The sequence below is a fragment of the Seriola dumerili genome, unplaced genomic scaffold, assembly GCF_002260705.1.
Source record: "Seriola dumerili isolate Sdu_G_001 unplaced genomic scaffold, Sdu_1.0 BDQW01000120.1, whole genome shotgun sequence".
NCBI classification, from domain to species: Eukaryota; Metazoa; Chordata; class Actinopteri; order Carangiformes; family Carangidae; genus Seriola; species Seriola dumerili.
In genome coordinates, this window is record NW_019174375.1 from 2,091,853 (window position 1) to 2,108,337 (window position 16,485).

The window sequence follows — 16,485 nt, forward strand, 5'->3', positions numbered from 1 at the left end:
GAATCTGATTCTGATTCAGAGTAAATCAGAATCAGCTTTTTTTGGCCAAGTATGTGAATTAATAAATAAATAAATGAAAATATAATGAACGCGGATGATTTACTATTTTACTCAGAGTCCCCGAACGCATCATGTTGTTGACGCAGCTTCCGACTCAGCTGTTGGGTCAATGTTGAAGCTTTTATTGTCGCTGCGGTGGTTGTCACTGTTTCTCGTACAGTTTAATCCTGTAATAAAAACGCACGCAGGAGTTACGTACGATTGTATGCTGTGTAGACTGAAAGCACCGACGGTCTAACGCTTTCCGGGATTTTGCTTGAATTCAAATCATTTAGACCAGGTGGGTTTACGAAGCAGGAAAACTAAAATGACAAGACTCAGCCATTATCAGCGGTGGAAAACGTGCTCAGTAAAAGTAGTAATACCACAAAAGTAACAAGCAAACGTAAAAGCAGGATGGACCACTCAGAAATATGTACATTATATTAGTGGATTGTAATTAACGATGCGTTAATGTGTACATTACTTTAATATTACAGCTGGTAAAGATGAAGCTACTATTTAATTACTTTACACACTGCTGGGTAGCTATAATCGTCATCATAATCCATTTGTTGATGATGAATGTAGTGCAGTAAAAAGTAAAATATTTACCTCTTAAATGTTGAGGACTAGTAGTAGCCTATAAAGTAATACAAAGGTATAAATACTTCAAAATTGTACTTAGCTACAGTACCTGCGTAAACCTTCCTCCAGTGGCCACTATGTTAAAAACTTTCATGGCCACTTTTCAATACAAATTTTCCCTCTTTTTTACATTGGTTAGTTCAAAGTAAATACACCAAAAGGTAAAGTTTACCCACTTAGGTCATCAAACTGTGGGTCATCAAACTGTGTACCATGAAAGTGTTGTCAAGAAAACAGTGTTGAATTCTTAGAAATTACCGTTTCACTGAAAAAGACAAAAGTTAGTTTGATATGTTTTGGTGGTTGTTTTATTTTATTTACCTCTTCATGACTGGATATAAATGAAGCCTCCTGGTTTCTGTGTGTCTAACCTCATGCTGCCCGCTGTGGGCTTCAGGTTGTTTCAGCTGCTGTGATGCATTCGCTGGCTCAGGAGATCCACGGATTCTCCAAAAACCGTCTGAAGAAGCAGTGCACGCGTGTTACCACGGTGACAGGCAGGAAGCTGCTGGAGAGGAGGAGCGACGGAGGAGAGGGAGCGGTGGAGCAGGTGGAAGAGCTGGAGGAGGGAAGTGGATGTGGATTTGTAGAAGATAAAAGTCTGGACCTTCAAGTTGGTGTCGTTAGACCTTTTCTGCTGCTGGGTAACTGTTTCTACTACTACATCCACTACTACTACTACTACTACTACTACTACTACTAGTGATATTGTACTAATACTGCCATGAAGGAAGGTGTTGCAGGGAGAAAACAAGTCAGTTTTAACGGACCTGGAGGTTTCAATGCATCCATTTTGCATCACTTTCTTCCTTTGACAAAGTTAACCCCACTCCTGATACCATGTAATGTTTCTCAGTTAATCCTCTGAGGTCGACAGATGTTTCAATTAATTAACATGATCTAAAAACAGAGGTTAGGTTTCATGATAATAATCGTATATTGACCACCATTACTACTTCTACTACTGCTGCTCCTATTCTGCCACGACTACCAGCTAACCATAATAATAATAATAATAATAATAATAAGTCTCCAATAGTGTTTAATTCGAACTAACTTTCACCCTTGAAGCCCATTTTACACAGACAGATGTTGTGACATGCTAATGGCCGCACAGTGTCAGTTTCAGTTGGAAAGCCTCAGTGGAGCTTGTGAGGTGTTAAGTTTCCCGACAATATTAGTTTCATAGCGTCTCAGTCCTCGGAGGCACCAGGTCACGGTTGTGGTCCTAATGATAAATAAATAAATTCCTAATAACGAATAAATCAGTGTCATAGTTTAAATTCGTCTCAGGGAGCGAGGTGTTTCTGCAGTGCAGCAGGAGGACGCCAGCTGACAACCCCACACGTCAGCGTGTATCCGTCCTGCTGAAGTGTCCTTGGGCCTGACATTGAATCCCCTCCCAGCTCCGGGGTGCCGTTCACTTCTGTAGCTAACGCCGCCCTTTGACCTCACTGCTGGAGAGAATCAAGGGGAGAATTTCTCAGCGGAGATCAATGAAATATTACATCTGTTAGGCTCAACAGAGGTGACCCGTTTTCCACACAGTGCTTCACTTCGGCTGTAACAGCATCAAACCGCTGTACGGGCAAATCAATCACTCGAACAGCTCCACCTTTACTTTAGGTGTCTTGCAACACGTCCATGGTGACTTGCTATGACACATTATGGGATCAGCTCTTTGAGAGGTTTGAATTAAACTACCTTGTCCTGACAAGCTTCTCCAACACTGTTGGGAATGCCTCCTGTTTTTTTCCTTTAGTCCGAGCCCATTTCAGGCAATCGCTCAACTCGGCAAGCAGTACTTTATCTGATGCTCTTGTCACAGTTGTTATATCATGTGTATATGCCCTGTGAGACGAGACTGGAGTGAGAGCAATATAGTGTGATTTAGATATCTCTTGTATATATAGCATAATATTCTGCCATTCTTTGGTAAATTCCAGCTGTGATTATTATTTTGACGTGCACACTGATATGATCAGCACCGGCATCACAGATTAATATAAACCAGACTGATAGACTGAGCTGTTCACAGCAGAATTTATGAATGACTAAACTTAATAACTTAATAAAGCATATTGTCACTGTCCAATGAAAACCATGTCTCTGAAATGTCAACTTGTTTTCTAGGAATAATTAAACATTGTCACTCCCATGTCTGTAGAGCAAATATGAAGCTACAGCCAGGAGACACTTTCCAGTCTTGCTAAGTCATGCTAAGCTAAGCTAACCAGCTTATTTTACCATACAGATATAATTGTGGGAGCAATCTTTTCATCCTGGTAGGAAAAGCCTCTATAAACAGCGGATCTTGTTCTGTGCATGTAACAATAAAGTTTTGAATCTTTTGAAACAGGTTTTCTTTTTAGATAATTCTGTCAATTTTAGAAGAAGTTTCTTTCACCTGATCTGAAAACCTACATATTATTTCTCACTGGGAAGCAGCAATATATGTACAGTAGATGGAACCCACAGGAAAATTCAATCAAGGCACTAAAAAGCCAAATGTTAACAGATATATAGTTTTATTTCTAAATATAGAATTTAAAGAATATTTTAAACATTTGTGATTGAAAAAAAAAAAAAAGAAAGAGATGGCTTCTCTTGTTTAACTGAATTTGGTCCCGTGTCTTACTTGTATTTAAAATATCCTGGCATTCTTGCGTCATTTCACAGATGTGTCAGTTTAAATCTTTCCCTTCGACACTGATGAGGCCTATGTGCCGGAGCTGGCTTATTTCCAAAGACGCTCTATCCTTTGGATTTAGATTTCCGTCTGAACCCCATGAATTTGGCATTATGTGAAAGTGGCTTGGCTAAAGCAAAGAGTGCGTATTTCCTACGTTTGAAGGCGGTGAGCTGCTGCGGAGTATCCACTGTGGAAATCTGGAGGAAGCCCTACGATCATACCCTGTTTCCTGCCCATATGTCTCTTTCACATAATTATCCAGCTCCTGCTATTGAAAGCTACCACTGCTGTCTTCATGAGGAGTTATTTGACAAATTGAAAGGGACTGTTGCTCGTTCTGTTTTAACTGTCTCCTTCAATGATTATCTGCTTTTCTCAACTGACACAGTCTTTCAGGCCGACTTGCTGCACAGTCCTCTCATTTTATTTCCTCCATTAGTCTTTGACCTGCTGCAAGAGTCATTCCAACTCTTGCTTTTATGAAGGCTGTTGTCATAAAAGACGCCTTTGCTCCCTCTTTTCATGAAAATCATATTCTCTGCAGCTGTAGATAATATTGGATGTTTATTTCAGCAGTTTTTTTTTTTTTTAAGCCTTTCGTCTTGTGCTACTATACAAATCATTTGATTCCTCTTTCTGCTTTTTTTCTCTGTATCTTTAAGCCATTTTCCTGTTGGTTTCCGCTGACTGATATCTCCCCTCCTTGGTGTTGCAGAAAGGGTTTCCTTCCTAAGTGATATAGGTGCTGATATCTTGCGGATTTTGCTTTCGGCTGCTGAAGTTTCACACCACTAAACTGACTGCTTTATTTTTTGGGGCATTACTTTCTTTCTTTTTTTTGTTGCTTTTATTATGACGGATGCAATGAGAGGGAGAGATAGGAAAGACATGGCATGCAGCAAAGGGCCCGGGCTGGATTTGATCTCAGCTTCCAGGGAGCCCTCGAATTGACTGTCTTAACAAATCTGTATTTACAGTGTCAGATTGTTCTCTTTATAAGGCACTGATTGTTCCCTGGTTTAGAGTTAGAGAAAACTTTAATGTCCTCAAAGGGAAATTTGTCTTGGGCACAGTGCCTCAGTCCGTTTTTACATGAAGTAGAATAAAAACATCACAGAAACACAAACAATTTGACACAAAGCTAGACAGTTGCTTCACACAAAACATCCCAAAAACATGAGGAAACATCTAGCTCTACATTTCACCCTGACAACACCACACAACACCACAATGACATATAAATGAACATTTATAATATATTTATAGTATTTGTTTATATAATTAGGAATAAGGCTGCAACTAAGGAGTGTTTTCATTATGCAAGCGATTAATTGTTTAGTGAAATGATATTAAAAGAATATAGAAACACAGTTAATCCACACATTTTAGAAGCTGGAACAAGAGAATATTTGGCATTTTGGTTTGATAAATGATTAATTGATTAACATTTTTTTCACAAGGCCAGCAGCACTGCCATCAGCGTCGTAACACTGACACTACTGTGCAGATGAGTGAAGTATATTAAGTGGAAAATTTAGTTTCTCATGCAAAGGAAGCTTTTCTTAAATAGTAAAATCTTGCCCTCCTGTCTGTCTCCTCATTGTGTCGTGTCTGTCTTTGCAGCTTCTCAGGATGCAGCCCACGACATTGACACCCTGCAGAGACATAAGGTCAGTACTGAGGGATCAATAGAGCGGGCGTGCCCTTGCCTCGCTGCGATCGTATGTGTAGTGACATGAGATTAGAGGCGGCCACGTAGGTGTGCCTTCCTGCGGGTCAGCAACAAACCAGCCAGCAGCCTGAGGGGCTTCATGACTCATGCAGTGACAGTTTAGCTCAGTAGAGGGAGTAAATGATTACAGTAAGTCTCAGCGCTGCTTCTCCACATCAGAGAAATGTGACTACTCCTCTCTGCAGTGGCTGCTCCCGGGCACGAGCATATTGCTGCCTGTGCAGTCTCCGGATGATGAATTGGAGAGATTACAAATATCTTCACTTCCTGTTTCTGGGATGAAACCTTGACTGTCTAATAACCACACCGAGCAGACGTTTTCAGGTAGCTGTTAAAGCTCGGGAGACTTGACAGCAGGCCCAAAGGACACTTTATAAAAACCAGCTCTTGCTAGTGAAACATTTACAAAGATTTAATGGTATTGGACTGAAATGGCCTCAATAGCAAAGGTGTACTTTGTGAGGAAATTTAATCCCTAATCAAGACGGTCAGTGCAGTCAATGAAGATGTTTACATGCACATTAGTATCCCAGCTGTAAGGTTTTATTTAGGTTTTATCATATATGGGATACGGTGTTTACAACCTGGTTATTCATCTCCCTGTTTGCATGATTCTTCTATTATCCAGGTTTCTGATCATCTGCATCAGTGCTAGTTTGAGTTTGACTCTTCCACACGTTAAACACATCACATACACATTTCTGTGTCGGCTGACTTACCTCCTCGAGTTGAGGATAAACCCACTTTGGTTTCTGGCTGTCTGAACTCTGCTGCATTTGCCACTCCGCTGGATTTAACTTCTCAATCTAATCTTTAGTAATGGATGAAAAGAGCAACAAAAAAAAAAAAGCATCATCTGCAATGCGGAAGTCAAGACATATACACTTTTTATTTCAGAGAGATTTTCCACAAGCCTAATCGTAACTAGGAAACTGGTGTACATGAAAACATGTTCAATTAGAGATGAAATATGTTGTATACCATCCTGTCTTCTTATTAAAGAGAAAAGCTGCTGTTATTCTACATTTTTATAATTATAAATCTTTAAAAACAGCTCACAAATACACAGTATAGTGCTTTTTAAAGGTGCAGTAATTTCCTAAAACGGCAGGCCATTGTAGTTTTAAGTAAACGTCGCTCAAACATTAGGAAATAGTGCATTTGTTGGGGTCTATTTTCAGTGGTGGATTAATACACATTTGGTTCTCTGGTGAGTGATCCCGGGGACAGGGCAGCACATGTCACCCGGTGCAACAGTGCGGTTGTACCTGTTAATACAGCAGGAGCGATTCGTCGTTGGTTAGATGTTACAAACAAAGGCAGGACACATGAGTACGATGCTGAGATGCAGAGGAGGAGAGAACTAAATTTAAGTGAGAGTAGACAGATACTGCATAATGAATAGGAGCCATCTGTCTTCTTTCTCGTTTTTCCTCCTCTCCCTCTTTTCCTCCCTCTCGCTCACTCTTCATCCCCCCCCCCCCCCCCCCCCCATCTTGCCTGTCAACCTTCTTTTTTCTCCCTCGCTCCGTCTTTTTGTCCTCACTCTCACATTCAGGTTGTGTCATGTCATCGATATGGCTGACAGACAGAGTACATCTCGCTCCCTCTCTCTCTGTCTCTCCTGCTGAAGCGAAAACAGCATCTAAAACAAGTCAATTCTCAAGGGTCATCTGCTCAAGGAGCTTCATGTGTCAACCTTCCTCTCCTTTTGTCTTTGTATGTGTCAGGTGTCTCATGTGTTAAATGTGGCCTATGGAGTCAATAACCTGTTCCCAGATCAGCTGGCATATAAGACGCTTCAGATCCTGGACCTCCCAGACACCGACATCACTTCATATCTCGGGGAATGCAGCTCCTTCATTGATCAGGCTCGAGAACAGGTACACACACACACACACACACACACACACACGATTAGTATCTGATCATCTCATTGACAGCTGACAGAAGTGTAGACAGTATTTAAATCATTCACTTGAAGTAGTAACATAATGTGAAATACTCCTTTACAAGTAGATTCCTGGATTCTACATTTTGGGAAATGTGCTTATTCGCTAAATTAGCTTGCAACTGGTCCTGGCCAAGAAATAGTTCAGCACATAAACCCCATAACACTTCAAATTGTTGATTTGACATATCGGTTTTTGTACAGACAAACAAACAGGATACAACACATTATTTACAGAGCTTTAGAGTTGCTGGCAGGTGGATTTTGTGGCCTTTGGAGAGAGCTGCAGGCTAGCTGTTTGTAGCGGCGTCTATGCTAAACTAAGCTGATCAGCTGCTGGCTGTCGCTTCATATTTACCATACAGACATGAGAGTGGTTCATCTTGTCATTGAACTCTCTGCAAGAGAGTGAATAAACGAGTTTCCCAAAATTTGAAATGATTCCTTTAAGTCAGAATGATCACTATTATCAGCCAAGTGTAACTAAAACTTTCAAATTAAAGGCCACTGTCAGTCTTATGTGTTTATGCAGTCTGCATATATTTGGATTAATGTACATAATTCTGATGCTTTTAATGGCCTTTTAATGTTGTAGTTTGTCAATGATTTTAGCTTCTTGCTAACTATTGCTGAATATTTTAATTAACCCTCTGAGGTTGATGACATCTTTGCGATCGTACACCATAGAAATATTAAATATTAAAATAGTAAATATTCTGTAGACTCTCCACTTTCCTTGACATATTCTTGCGAGATCATACGCGACTCATAGCCTCTAAGATTTAAAGTATTGTGACAGACAACACTACGACTCAGTGTTATTACAACATTTCATTTTATGCATTTATTATCCATTTATCTACGATCATACTCATATGTTGCACCATTTTATGAACCTACAGACTCTCTTAAACCCATTTCAAGCACCAAAACAAATAATCCACAACAGTAAAGATTTGTTTTCACAAAATATTTGAAGTAAAAAAAACTAGGCTTCAATCTTCCAGCGTTCGGGCCAAATTATCTCTTTGCACAGTGCTGTATGACAAAGATGGCCTCATTATAGAGAGAGCTGAGACTGCTCTGCAAATGGTGATATAAAACACTTGGGTATTATGTTATATGCAAGTAAATGCTAATTTGACAAGTAACTAGTAAATACAGCCATCAGAAAGATGCAGGGGGTTAAAAATAAACAACATTTCCATCTGAAATGTGGTGAAGTAGGAGTATGAACCAGCATGCAACTCATATATCCAAGTGAAGTACAAATATCTTCAAGTTCTACTTCTACTAAATGTTCTTAGTCATTTTCCATTACTGGCAGATGCAGACACATAAATATAAGACGCAGACAAACACCCACGATAGAGTTTCATGGTTTTACCTGGTAAAAAATGCATCAAATCTGTTTAAACATTTCTGGAACTACTTTCTCTCAGGAGGCTCCCGCAGCCTGAAAATGCCTCCTTTTACATCTGCCGGCTAATTTAACATGTCAGTGTGCACACACAGCTATTCTGCTACCTGACTGTGATGCATTTACACACATCTAGCAGTCAGTTATCTGTAACTCAGCACAAAGGCAAGGTGGGTGGTCAGAATACCTATTAAAAGACCACGCTGGGGTCATTTCATGTTGAAAGTCAAAATGTTCTCTGCTTACACTTTAGTTTTTCCCTCACGTGCTGGATGCAATACTTTCTAAAGAGATTATTTCCTGGCATTTCTTCCTGTGTGTGTGTGTGTGTGTGTGTGTGTGCGTCTGGAGATTGACCGTAAGCAGAACATAATGTGATGTGAGCACTGATATGAAAACACTCAACTCGAGCGCAATGAAATAACAGCAAAACAAGAAACTCTGACAAAACCAAATTAAGTCTCCATGTTTGCTGTGATGGATTATCTAGCTCAGGCAATTTTCAGTCTGTAGAAGTTTTATATTTTGTTTTTTTTTTGTTTTGTTTTTTTCTATAAGAAGGAAAACAAGACCTGATATGTAACCGTGCTGACTGCAGACGCCAGCACAAATATAGCAAAGCAGCAGAGAAACCTCTTTGATTGATAGAAACTTATAAAAGACTGATATCATTTTCTGTATGTGATTCATTTATATCTCATATATCTCGAAAGGGAAGCAGTGATAACATGTCAATTCCAGCATCCAGAGCGCTGTATGTGTGTTGAGCCAATTTCAATCTTCTGTCCCTCAATGGGCACTGATTGACATATAAAATCATGTATCAAAATCATGTAAAATTACAGTTTCTGTTCCACTCCATTTCAGCCTGAGAAGAGACTGTACTCTGTGATGGGGAGGCTCCACGTTGAATAAAAGAGACAAATGTGTCAATACGCCGAGCTTCAGCGCCGAGCCGTGGGCCTGCACGCATTGTCTAAAGATGTGGCTGGAATTTAAAAAATTTCCAGCCAGGCACTCTAGGCAGTAAAATAATTACATCCACATTAATATTAATCATATCACAAATTTTGACACGCACAAACACACAGGCGCGCAGCCACAGACACAGACAGATTTATTCTTGCTCTACACGCTCTGTCTAATGCTGCTTTCAGGGATGTTGGAAAGTCGGAAATTGCAGATTTTCAAGAGGAAAAAGACGGTGAAATGACTCTTGAGGCCTTGAATTCTTGACCTGATGTCATGTCAACAAAGCTAACGCCACACTCATTAAAAAACATTGATGTTATCTGGCCTTGTGCATAATTTAATGTTCAGAAATGCTCTGAAACTCATGCTACAACCGCAATACTGTGGAGTTCAGTAGAATTTTGTTTGCGTTTTCAAGTATTTCTCTCTGTAGAAAGTAGTCTCTATGACTACTGTTCACAGTGAGGTCTGTGGATTATCTACAGTAACCATGGCATTGCTTCTGGCAGAGACTTTTTGAACACAACAAATGAAAATCCTTTTACCTCCGTTTTATTGGAGTGGCAGCAGAAATCTCAGCAGATAAGATTGTACAACTGGGACTAGAAAAATAGTTTTTTTTTGTAATTGCACTTTTAATCTGGTAAACCCTTGTGTGGTAAACGGCTAAAGCTGTTAGTTTGCTGTTAATCTCATAGCTCATAACAGGTTAATTAAATTTAACCATATTATTTAGTTGCAGCATAGCTTAGGGAACATAATTAATAAGATCAGACAAATCCATGTTTCTTCTCTTCTCTTTTGTGACATGTCACATCTGAATGGGAGAAGAAATCAGATGCTGACTTGTAATTCCAAATTGCAGATATCCAGAATTTCTGACACCAACACTATGTTCCAATATGTCAAAGGAACTACAGACATGTCAAGAAAGTGTTGCCTGAATGGCTGCAAATGCACCAACACCAGCAGTTAAAGGTCTCATATAGTCTAAAGGTAGATGTCTAGGTGTAGGTTCTATTTTAATACTGTGAAAGTATCAAAGCGCTCAGGCCACAGAGAAATGCAAACAGCCTCTATTCAGAAACTGAGCCTCAAAACGAGTCAGAAGGACATCTGTAACTTTGTGATGTCACAACAAACACATCACCACTCTCAGACATGCCCCAAGCCCCGCCCACCTGGACCCATCATTCAGCCCTGCAGGATTTGGTTTCTCTGAGTGTTTTTACCTGAAATCTGCTTTATTTTTATTGGATCACTCAGAAAACAGTCAGCCAATCAGAAGAGAGGCTCAGAGCCTCCTCTCTTCTGATTGGCTCACTGACCTGTTGTTACTAAAGCTCCAGAGAGAAGCCTGAGAGAGGAGATGTAAAACTACATTGAAAACCACAAATATATCTTCTTATGGATCAACACTACAAATGAAACACAGGAAACTATGGACCTTAAGATCAAAATAAAATCCAATATTAACACTCATACAATGAATTCAGGTCATTTTATAGGAGCTGTACACTGTTTGTTTGGATCTTGTTTCACTTGGCAATAAACTGATACAAATACGTAACACAACAAAAGCAGCTAATTTAGGCCGTATATCTGTAAGTACAAGGTCAGTAATTTTCTCTCTCCATAGGGTGGTGTGGTGCTGGTCCACTGTAACGCCGGCGTGTCACGCTCTTCCTCCATTGCCATTGGCTACCTGATGCTGAGGGAGGCGCTGTCATTTGATGACGCATACAGCCAGGTGAAGTCGGTGAGGCCCTCAATTCGCCCCAACCCCGGCTTCTACCAGCAACTACAGAACTACAAACCATAAAGGACTACAAATCCAATTTTCAGATTAAAAGCACAGCCTTAAAGGACTGTAACACCCAGCTCTTAGTGTCCTGCCAAACACTGGAGAGCTTTAGGCCTTAAATTCTTTTTGATGGTTTGAGATTGTGATATTGATGTTGTTGAAACTGAGAAGAGCATGGAAGGATTTCTTTCTTATTTTTTATGTGAAATCATTTTTCTGTATCATTGCAATTTGTTTTATTTATTGCCAATAAAGACTTTACATTGTCTTATGCCAAATGCCCTCAAATGTGCTGAGTGTGTTATTTTAACCTTCTGTATCTTTTCTCAAAAATACAGTTATTGAGTGAATAACTCGAATTAAAGCTGTTAACAAACTGATTTCTTATTAGAGTTGTTAATTTTGGGGGCACTTATTTTCTTTGCAGTATAGATTGTTTTCTAATTTAAGATGTGCCAGTTTTCCTGAGGTTCAGACTCGCTTTCTTTCTCAACTATACAAACAGCTACACAATCAATTATAATGATTGCCCCTCACTGCTGCATTGTCTCTATCAATTTCACAACTTTGCAAAGTTGATGCGCTAACCTGGCTGCCTTGGAATAATTAGTTTGTAATTAGCTCGTTAGATAATGAGGGAGAATCCAGTTGGCTCACATGCTAATCAACAAATACCGCTGGGATGAGTTCCTAACGCTCCACACTCACAGCACACAAAGGTGTCGTGTCCTAATCTTCACTGTTTAAACCGAAATAAAGTCTGTAGCACAGATGTCTTTTTGTTGCCCAAGGTGTTGGAAATAACAGTTGAATATATATTAGAGGATATTCTGCACACTTAGCTGTATGCCATTTAGCCTTTGAATAGTAAGACAGAAAACCCAAAAATACATGATCTGGGTTACATACTACATCAGTTTTCAGACTGAACTTTTGAATTAAAGTGTGGGAGCACCTAGGTGGATTTTTAACCATAGTTGTGTTAATATAGGGACGTTTGTCTGTCGAACCACCATTTTGGTCTAGACAGAAACATCTAAAAGATTGCTGAGTGGATTGTCGCTGAGTTTGATACCCATGCGGCCCAGAGGCCTTGACTTTTCCTCTGGTGCCACCATGACGTTGCCATTTGTGGTTTTAAGTGAAATGTTTCAACAACTATTACATGGATTGCCATGAAACTTGGTACAGATATCCATAATCTAGCGCAGCCATCAGGTCAAACTATGAAGTTACATTGGCTTATGATAAGGTGACCAGATTTCTGAAATGAAAACCAGGGACAGTTACAGTTCAGCAGTCAATATATCCTTCAAATATCTAATGTTTAAATTTATAAAATAAAAAGGGGGATAGTCCCAGTTTCATGTATGAAACAACTGATAAAATAACTCCCTACCTTTGAGGTAGGGAGTTCAGTTGTGAAGTCTGATTGTCTGTGTATTCCTTATTATTTATATTTAGTTTGTAAGGGTCTACAGACCAAAAGAATTGAAAATGTTGTTCATAAAAGTATTCCAGGTTGTGAATATTGTCACGTGAAGTCCATCACAGACAGTCGGACAACTTCTTCACTTCTCCCAACATGAAATTCTTTTCATGTTCCGGCAGGGGAGCTGTGTGTATGTTTTCTCTGCCTAGAGCCAAAAAAATAAATAAATATGAATAAAATGATTGGATAAATATATTTTGATGGTTTTAGCTTCATTTCTAAAGCTATAGCTAACAGCCAGCCTCCTCTGTTGGCCAAAACAAGTGCAAAGCCAGACGTCTGTTTTTACCTCACAGTTAAAAATGGGTACATTTCTGGGGATAGCTCCAGTGAGGGAGGGGCCACCAAAAACGTGGACTGTGCTCAGAAAATGGGGACATCTGGTCACCCTTGTTTATAACCAAATAGCGCACCTGGAAAACAATTATACTCCCTCTATAAAAACAAAAAACCAACTGCTGAACATTAGCCTGTTAGCATGTCAGTGTGCACGTTAGCATGTGGATGTTAGCATTTACCTATAGAGTCTCATAGAGGAGCTAGCACACTTGAAGACTCTTACAACGTTTTCTATATCCTTAACAGACGCAGGCTAATGTTAAACAGGATTTTAGTATGTAGAGTGAATGGAGTAAACTCAAACTTCAGACAGCATGCAGACTAAGTACAGCTAATTTTTGAATGCACCTTTTTTAATGCTAAATAATTGTATCTCCTTACAAAGGTGTCTCAGTACATACAACTTCAAGTGAACACATCCCTGCCCATGCTCTCAGGGCTGATTCAGACTGGAAAGTAGTATGTTCAACCTGACACTGTCAGTTATTCTGTCTAAAACTAGCCTGTAACTGCTACATGTGAGGTTAATAGCTCAGCAGCCCATTATTTATGACAGACTTATCCGATTATGATTGTTTCTGTGGCTTTCATGGTCTTTTAATAAGCTTTTTAACGAGAAAGTAATGTACTGTGAATCACAGCGGTGCTCTCAGTCACCAGTGGGTCAAGCTCCACTGCTGAAAGCTACTGGTTCACTCAGTGACTGGTGATTCAGTAGAGGCAGTTCACTTTAAAGAATCAGCATTCAAGATTTGTTTGTACTCGACAGCTTGAGCTCGCACCTGGGAGAAACTAAAGCTCCAGAAAGATCTTAGAAAACAAGCAAACAAATGAACAAAAAAACAACTTGCAACTTAGGAAAACATTTTGATTACATTTGATTTCATTAATTGCAAGTGTCATATTAAAGTGGCCATTTGATTGACATCTGTTGCACATATATTATAATTTCCTGTTAGTTTAAATGGTAAAGCATGCTCATTTTAGTATACTAACTGCTGAAACAATCTGATGATGAGTATGCAGTGTACAGTATACAGTTTAGAAATACTATTTGTTACGCAGCTATAGGTTTTTTCAAACTATATTATGTTTGTTTTCTTTACTTATTGTCACGCCTCTGATTGTTTTTCTATTATGCTGCCTTTAATTAAACTGAAGTCAGTCAATATGTTTGTTTTCTGTTTTAGTTAATAGAATTTCTTTAAAGTGTTGCATGTGCATCCTCATTTTCTTTCATATTATTTCAGTTGTTTATACACTTGTCTTATCGACTTTTAGGAGCAGACTCCCATTTAAGCCCAGAGGCGTTTTGCCTACCCCTGTGCATCGTACGTGTTTATTTGAAATTGTCATATAATAGTGTAAATAAACTGAGCTGGTCAAACAATATTATTATTCCCATATTTTGCATTCTACCATAACACCTCTTTAAAAGAGACATTTGTGCTGGATCTCTGCTCTCATCAGAGAGCACATTTGTCCCCTTTTTGAAAATGCAGCTTTGTAGTTTGTGTCAGTTGCAGGCTGCTGTCGCTCAGGGGAGGCAGAAGGGTGGAGGTTGGTTCTGTGCCAGGGACTTGGAGGAGAAGGCAAGTCCTGCCAAATTGGTTGCAATTCCTACTGGTCCTATAAAGGTCATAGATTATTTAACACCCCTTTAAAGCCATGGACTGATTGCAAAGAGCAGTCCTCTGTCAATGTTAATATCGAAATATCTGGAGCCCATGGCTTTGTTTTTTCCCAATAAATGTGCACTACTCTCCAATAAATACACAACTCTGCTTGTGATAGACTTAAGTCTTGAGAAACAGGCAAATAAAATACTGAACCAGTGTCTGACTAATGGCCACAGAGCCAATATGCAGTCTGTGATAGCACTTGAGTGTAGGGGAGTTTGGCCTTTTCTTTGGTGTTGTTCAATGGTGTATCACTGAGGAGTATCTGCTATGAAGCCAACTGGGTTTCCCCTGACATTTTTGTGACATTTTACCGTCTGGATGTGACGGCCCACAGTATGGCACAAGCTGTCCCATCTGCAGGGTCTCACAGGGTCCAACCACCATCTCAGTCTGTGCATTCCCTGAATATGAGAATATTAACAGACAGTAGGAGCCAGGTTAAATACAAGATGATGAATAATCCCCCCCCCCCACGAAGCAGTACAGTGTTATCTGGCCTGTTGGATTTCATTACATTTGATGAACTGCAGAAGTGAGCAATGGATAATCCTGGTTTGCTTTTTTCTTTTTCTTTCATCACACACTGGACTAAATGAACAGTGATAGATATTATTAATACCAACATTAATTAAGTGGGTTTTTCAGGGTTTTTTTTGCTGCTGCTTTCTGCTTGCAGTTTCTTATGAGCATTTCTTGACATTATGAGCACATATGCATATGAGCATGGCTGCATGTTTGCCATCTGCATTTATAAAAGAGCACATTATCATGTATAATCATCACATGTAAATCATATGTAAATGTTAGTGTCGTGTATGAATTTACATCTGTGAATTGAATTTGTTTAATTAGGTCAAGTGTTTATCTAGTGTTTATGTCTATCTATCTATCTATCTATCTATCTATCTATCTATCTATCTATCTATCTATCTATCTATCTATCGAGGAAGATTGTTTATACCATTTTCAAATTATGTTTTTGTGATGAAACCGCCAGTGGAAATTTGATGTTTCATTATTTTTCCTCTCAGTAAATACAGAATACAGATGGTTGATGGAGTAAAGGATAAAAATGAATAAATGAACTAGAATGCTGAATAGTTTAGTGAGTATAAAACTGATTTGAATCACATTATTTCATTCTTGGGCCTTTGTAGATTTGTATTTATCAAACCGCTAAAAGTGAAATTTTACATTTAAGTGATCTCTGTTTCAGCCAATTTCCTATTTTATCTCCGTTCATCTATTTATATACTATAAATTTACATATGTCTATTTGCACCTGGGTGAAAATAGTCCCACTGCAGATATTTAGCTATTTACACCTGGCCACCCTCACCTGCCGCTCTCTGGCTCCGCAAAAACGTAAGCACTGTTGAATGCATGACGTAAGTCGACAGCTACGTGTCTCAATGGCTGAAGGCACCAAAGTGGTGTACAAACTAAAGGTAGGGTGCATTAAACACAAATTACACCCTTTCCTGCAACACAGTTTTCTCGGTGTTGATGTACTTGAAATCAACACAGTCCAATGCCCAGACTGGCTCTATGGTCAGCTAACACAGCTAGTTTAGCTAAAGCTAGCTAGACGTTAGTTAGCCAAGTTGAACATGCTACTTAATTAAGGGTTAGGGTTATTTGGGTGCAAATAACACTGTTGGCTACAGACACCTGGTTGCTTGTCTTTGCCATATACACCCAAGGTGAAAATAGC

The 16,485-nt window shown here is 39.3% G+C and overlaps 1 protein-coding gene across 1 annotated transcript; it reads left to right on the forward strand.

Annotated features, from left to right (window-relative positions):
• Positions 1–159: 159 nt before the first annotated feature.
• LOC111223895 (dual specificity protein phosphatase 19-like) lies at positions 160–11,569 on the forward strand. Its single transcript, XM_022748192.1, has 5 exons — positions 160–340; positions 1,085–1,331; positions 5,003–5,049; positions 6,842–6,994; positions 11,094–11,569. The coding sequence occupies exons 2-5, from the start codon at positions 1,103–1,105 to the stop codon at positions 11,274–11,276; spliced, it is 612 nt and encodes a 203-aa protein (XP_022603913.1). The 5' UTR covers positions 160–340; positions 1,085–1,102; the 3' UTR covers positions 11,277–11,569.
• Positions 11,570–16,485: the final 4,916 nt, after the last annotated feature.

What these genes read in the sequence shown, in the direction of transcription:
- LOC111223895 (XM_022748192.1), top strand. Translation starts at nt 1,103, where the DNA reads ATGCATTCGCTGGCTCAGGAGATCCACGGATTCTCCAAAAACCGTCTG. An exon ending in ACACCCTGCAGAGACATAAG is followed by an intron (nt 5,050 to 6,841) that starts GTCAGTACTGAG and finishes TGTATGTGTCAG; the next exon opens with GTGTCTCATGTGTTAAATGT. An exon ending in TTGATCAGGCTCGAGAACAG is followed by an intron (nt 6,995 to 11,093) that starts GTACACACACAC and finishes CTCTCTCCATAG; the next exon opens with GGTGGTGTGGTGCTGGTCCA.